General features: G+C 54.1%; 1 protein-coding gene across 2 annotated transcripts in view; it reads right to left on the reverse strand.

Moving 5' to 3' along the window:
• Positions 1 to 3,463: 3,463 nt before the first annotated feature.
• The window catches only part of LOC113213117 (uncharacterized), a 130,039-nt gene continuing 127,147 nt past the window's right edge, over positions 3,464 to 6,355 (reverse strand). For both annotated transcript variants that reach the window (XM_052267560.1, XM_026432070.2), the window contains 3 exons: positions 4,877 to 4,897; positions 4,438 to 4,523; positions 3,464 to 4,233 (listed from right to left, as the gene is read on the reverse strand). In XM_052267560.1, the coding sequence (XP_052123520.1) occupies positions 4,444 to 4,523; positions 4,877 to 4,897 (101 nt within the window). In that variant the 3' untranslated portion in view covers positions 3,464 to 4,233; positions 4,438 to 4,443. The remainder of the gene's footprint in view (positions 4,234 to 4,437; positions 4,524 to 4,876; positions 4,898 to 6,355) is intronic.

Genomic DNA, 6,355 nt, shown 5'->3' on the forward strand with positions numbered 1-6,355 from the left:
TACAAATTAAAGAAAAAGATTGATGTCAAATTCAGGATTTTACAATCCTTTCATCAAAGTTACTGGTCATTTTGTTAAAAATTTTCGATCAGATCCGATTTCGTTAGTACCACCTTGATGGGGCGTAAATTAAACGGTCCCACCCAGCAGTGGCAGCAGTGGCGATGGTGATCGGCAATACGCGCAGAATATGAAAGATGAGAAAAGTAGACGTCGAAAAGAAGAAGGGGCGAAACCGATGACGTGGGCAAAAGGGATAAGCAGAAGCGATTTGTCCGGACACAGATACCATCGCATATTTCCGACTGGACCGTCTGCTCCCCACCCCTCTCTCCCCCACCACAATACTCGGATAGCCGGAGCCAGCCACGCTCGCTCCTCTCTGCTCTGACGCGCCCTTTCGGCCATACTAGGTCAGCATTCTTTCGGCCGCTCCTCTCTCTATCTCTCTTCCCCTTCTCTTTCTGACACGTACTCTGGCACAATCCTCCTCATAGAATCGTGTCATCCGGGTGCATGCCCCCTTGTCCTTACCTCCTGTTGTTGGCCGTCCTTCTACAACCGCTAAGATCCCCCCCCCCCTTTTCCGTCGGTTTTCCGCACAGCCCCGAGGCCTTTTTCATCAAACTTTAGAGCATTCACAAGGGAGGGAGAGGGAGAGAGCACGAGAGAGAAAGAGAGGAGGGAGCGCGTTTTGGGTTGAAGGGAGGCGCAAAGGGGACGAGCGCCGGGCGCGACTTCCAATTTAATGTTGTAAATACTTCAGCAGATGCCTTTTTGAATTTTTATGAATAGCTTTCGGATTATTGGCTCAATTTGCGCGTCTGCCTGGGCCTGGCCCTGGCTTGGGTCAGTCGCCAGTCGAGGGGGAGAAAAAGGGGAGGTTGGTCGGGGGATGTCGTTTCGTTTGGGGGCCACCGCCGACTACATAGGGAGGGCTCCGATTATGGCGAGGTAACCTTCGCGGGCAATCGAGGGGAGGCCAAAAGGGGGAGGGGGGAACGGGGCGATGAAAAGATTAAGGGTGTGCCGACTGCATTCCATTGATGATTCCTCATTTGAGGAAGTCACCCGTGAAAAGACCCTATAGCCGCCTCCGCCGCCCTTCTCGGAGTTGAAGGCGAGTAGGTTCATCATTGCTGGCGCCTCGCCTTCTCCCCCCCCCTCTCTCTCCCTGCAGTGCTAACGAAGTGTGCTTAATGTCGGTCGCCGGCGGTCCTCATCCGTCCTTACGGTCCGGAAAAGTATATCCTGCGGACCGTCGAGTCGGGGAGCCAGCCAGAAGGAAATAAGTATCCTCTCTTATATAGCTTCCTGCCGACCCCCCTCCCCCTCTCTGCTCGAAGCTACAGCCGGCCAACGCAGCGCGGAGGTAAGAGGACCTCTCCGGGAGAGGTAAAGGACGGGGAGTGGAGTGGAGGTTGGGGAGCCAGTCGCCCGCTTTCAATACCGACGGCATGAGAGAGTTCGTTGAGACGCGCGTGGGCCGGGTCGTGACGGAGCAACACCATGCTGATGGCGCCGCTAGCTAAAATTGAAAGGAGGGAAGGAGTGTGAGAGGGGGTCAGAGAGAGAGAGAGAGGGATAGAGAGAGACGAGTAGCAAAAAGAGGGATGGGCGACTGACTCCTCAAGTAAAATGATGCTTGCGTTCCCCTCCGTCCTCCGTCTCTCTCTCTCTCTCTCCGAAACGTCGTCGCACTTGACCTCGTTCTCCGTTGCCACTCGGGCCCTCACTATTTAAGCTGCTGGAGTGACGGCGCGCGGCTGTGTTTTCAAAGCGCAGTAGCAGCGCGGTGGCGCGGGAGTTTTGAAGACGAAATTGAAAGAAAGCTGCGCCGACACGCCACCGGCGAGGGACGTTGACGAGGGCGGGGCGTAGCGGGGCGTGGCGTGGCGGGGCGTGGTGTGGCGGGGCGTGGCGTGGCGGCCGGTGTAAATCAACAGGGGCGCTCCCCACCCCGCCGCACCGGTGGCCCCGTGGGACCCAGAGATAAGGACGGAGGTGGCGGGGGCGGCGCCATGCCCTGCCCGGCCAGCGGCAGAGTCGTTCCGGGGGCGCCCCAGCTCAATACAAATTGAAAAGGCAAAAACGGTCAGGTCGCTCCCCGGTTGTGAAACTCGCAGCGGCGGCAGGGACCTGGCTGGCATATCTTATCAGCCCGGTGGGTGGGCGGCCTTCGCGGCGGCGGCCGCGCCGGCCCGGGCTACGCTATACGGAACGGCCGGCCGGGTGAACGCGCTGTGTGAAGCCGACCCGCAATTATTGAACCACTTTTACTTGTGCGACCATCGAGTAAGTAGGCCGGCCTTCCATTCGACGTCACGATGCTACTACCAATACCAGCCGATGCAAGCTCCTTGTAGCGCCTGGTGCGTAGGCTACATCTCGCCTATAGTGCAGGCGTGTGCTGCGGGCTGGCCTACCCCGAGTCTGGCAGGCGCCAAGCTCCCGCGTTATTCGCGAATCTGTAATTAAAATCGTCCGCACTTTCTGGACGATCACTCGCCAGACAGAGTTGCAGTTCTCGTACGAAGTGTTTTTAATTCAGGCAGACGATGTTTTCGTTAGAGTAAAATTATTTTAGCTTCCGCCGCCGCCTTATGAACTTATATTTTTTGTAGAGGATGAGGCGAGATGAGGTCGGATTGAAGTAAAAACTCAGTGTTTACACCCTTCGCCGCAGGTACTGCAGTGTCATCCTGCAGGGGGGGGTGGGGGGAGGTGCAAGGGCTGCAGTGCCGTGTGGTGTTATTTCTGCAAACATCCGCGCGCGGCGCCGCCTATAACATCCGCAGGATTCCCCCTGCCGGAGCGGCGGCCCGGCGGCGGAGCCAGCCGCCAAAGTGTTTGGATAACCTCTAAAGAGTCTTTAAGGCACACGCGGGCTTGATGTGCGGTCTCCGCCGTGTTGTTGTAGCAGGGCCGCCAGGACCAGGCGCACCTCTCATGCAAACTCAGACCCCCGACTGGAACCCCCCTCCTCCCCGTCTACCTCATTTCCCCCTGGGTCCCTCTCCCTGCCCGCTCCTGGCACGCTGCTGTCAGTGCAATAGACTTGGCAGCGGTGGCAGCAGCCTCCTGCCATCACCAAGCTCAGCGGCGAGAACTACCCGCCTCCGTCACCGCGGTCTTTATGAGTGAATGGCAACGAGGGTATTTACAAATCAGCGTCAGTAGCTGATTACGTAATTGGTCGAGGGGGAAATCCATCGAAATTATTACGTTCGAACACGTTAGTATACCCTACTTGTATCGTTATTTTTCATCATTTATAAAATTATTTAAAAAAAACCATGTCATTTCAGCATTATGAGGCTTGATTTCTGCCATTGGAACGCTTCCTTGCGCTGTTAGTACGAGTTAGTGCGTAAGTGATTTCCCCCTCGTAAACGGTAGGTCGTGTGTCGCGGGGTGAAATCGGGTTCGTGGGTAACACATTGAACGTAGAACAGTATGAATGTAAAATTTGAATATGATATTTATTTCTTATCACCATCATTAATGAGTCCATTGAACGGCTCGGTTCGTCGTAAGGCCATACAGAATAGCAGTAAACAAATTGATCCAAACATTAACATGCTGTACTCATTGACGCTGTGTCAGCCGACCGTTGAGTCCATAATATTAGAATAAGATAACAAAAATTATAGATCGAAAAGATCACAAAATTTAAGCGGTCATTCGCCAAATTTTTATCTCTCACTTCACCAACCGACGATTTTCTTAGTACATAAATCAACCTCTGGTCTCTTAATTGTAACTCACCGGTCCCATATAAAATTTCAATAATTGTATCGCGGTCTCCGACCCCTTTGTAAACTCAAATACACCAACCACATCCCAAACGTTGTTTCCCTATCTGCTCGAGCGAACAAAACATACGAGACTAGGATATACAAGAGTAAAGTTCCATTCCCGCATTATGGGGAAAAATGTAAGAGCAGCAAAATGCAATCACAGAGATCACCTTTATTGGTGTTTGTAACCACCGTTTTGTCAGTCAATAAGTAACAAACGGAAAGAGTCTGTGACACGTCTGCTTGTTAACAATCTTTTCGGAACAGCACAATCTTCCAGAACATGACTTGCGGACAGACCCACTATAGACCATCGTCCAAAGAATCGATGGCCCCAAACGTAGCAGGTGACTCAAGACCGGCCTCCGGGCGACCAGCGGCATGGTGTTGGCTCCAGCTCCGGGCACGCTCAGAAACACGGCCACGTAAATTCCTGGGGGACACAGGCAAAAGGAAGGCAAAGTTACTAGGGTTGTTCGGTGTCGGTTTTTTCAGCGAGGATTCGAGGAGATTCGAGGAGATTCGAGGAGATTCGAGGAGATTCGAGGAGATTCGAGGAGATTCGAGGAGATTCGAGAGGATTCGAGAGGATTCGAGAGGATTCGAGAGGATTCGAGAGGATTCGAGGATTTCTTACCTGGCCTCAGCATATCCTGACGAGCGGCATCAGCACGACGAGGAAGGCCGTCCAGAGCACCGGCTGCACCCGCGGGTCCGCGGCCGCTGCGGAAACAGGGGGTGGTTAGCATTGGGGGGGGGGGCACGATATCGGGCGTTGTGGCGTGGCCGGTAGACCACAGGGAGGAGTAGCGGGAGAGACCCGCCCAGCAACACTTCTGCTCTCCCTTCTGCAGCTCAGAACTCTCCCCAACTTCCACACAAGTCGTTTGGTTTTATCTTGACGGCATAGCGGTGGGGTGGATTTCTCCCGCCTGCTGCTCAAGCCTGTGCCTGTGCGGTTCTTGTAAACGCAAAGCGTACGGCAGGGCCACCACAAAACCGCGCCTCAGACAAAGCAGATCCAAAAAGGAGAGGGAGGGGCACACTGAACGTGAGCAAATGCGTAATGTACTCACCACTCAGGAACCCCATGCTCCCTGAAACACACGGAAAGAAAATAGACCAGATTAGTGCCAAGGCAGCAACAAAGTATTTATTCTATTTACACCATAGTTGACAGGCGAGAATCAAGTCAAAGGACAAAAATAAGGGCCCAGCAAATGGAAAGGCCCTCGACGACAGACCGCGCGACAGTGTGGACTATCAGACGTAAACTACACTCATACCCTGCTCCCCGAAACCAATACTTCTCCAGGCCATCTCTCTAGAAAAATCTTAGCGCTGGAGGCTCCGGAGCACGTCCGTAAGGAACACAGCAGCGAGGAGTCCAATCGTGTGAACGGAAGGAACGGATTTCGGGAGGAAAGGGCGTAACTAACACGAGGAGAAGACAAATAAGGAACAGGAGTAGGGGGCAGACTGCGAGGGATGGGGCAGCAGCAGCAGCCACGGCAGCAGCAGCTGGGGTTCAAGGACCTGCTCGAGAGCTCCTCGTGCTGCCGCTGGACGTGCGAGCACCGAGATTATTGTGAGAGGAGTCGGGAATGGGGAATGGGGAACAGAGAGAGAGAGGGGGGGGGAGAGAACAGGGGGAGGATTGGGGGACCATCAGACGCCAGGCGAGACACAGCTGCCGGTGCCCCAGCCGGCTCCGAGATAAAATTTGAGCTCGTTTTAAGCCGATCGAAAGAAGAAGCCCCTTCGATCACAAGTCAAACTCAGTTCCCTTGCCTGCTGCTTGCCCGAGCTGAATAAGCCGAAGGCTCAAGCAGCCGACAGGGAAGCCCCGTCCGCTGTTCCGAACATTTCGGTCCCAATTACGAACCGGTGGTTTGTACCAAGATTTTTTTGTTTGTTTGCCGGGCCAGGCGGCTTGCACCAGGGATTACCTCTCACTTAAAAAAATTGGGCTTGTAATTAGGGTCTGGTACCGTGGGTTTGTACCAAAGGGTTAGTAAGAACAGAGTGATTGAACCAGGGGTTTGTTCCGTTGGTCTGTGATAGCGTTCGGTACTGCATGCAACGCATATTGACTGCCGTGTTGGGGTCGGCTGGGGGGCTGAGGGAAAAGGTGTGGGGGTGTAGGGCACTGTGTGTTAGAATATAAGGGCGTCTGATGCAAGACGGGCTCTTCCGACGTCCGAGGCCAGACAGGACGCTTGTTCAGCCGAGCGCCTAGTAGGTATGCAACCCAACTCGCATCTTTTCGCGGCTAGTGGCGGGTCTTAGGGTGTACCCCGATGAGGTAGGCAACTTGTTTGAGCATGTTAGGAGAAGGGCCTAAGTGAGTGTCATGGCTACTTGAGGGTCGCGTAGCAAGATGTGTTCATGATCTCCGTATAGGTAGGCAACACCTTGTACACCTAGACTACACCGGTGGTGGAAGGGCATAAGTGCGAGGAGGGGAGGCGGGGGAGTTAAAAGAGTGGGAAAGGGGCAGGAGGTCAGAATGAACGAAGAGGTGGCCGAGTGCGAAAGGAGTGAATCGCGCGTAT

This window comes from Frankliniella occidentalis, unplaced genomic scaffold (assembly GCF_000697945.3).
Source record: "Frankliniella occidentalis isolate FOCC.00 unplaced genomic scaffold, Focc_3.1 Scaffold54, whole genome shotgun sequence".
NCBI lineage: Eukaryota > Metazoa > Arthropoda > Insecta > Thysanoptera > Thripidae > Frankliniella > Frankliniella occidentalis.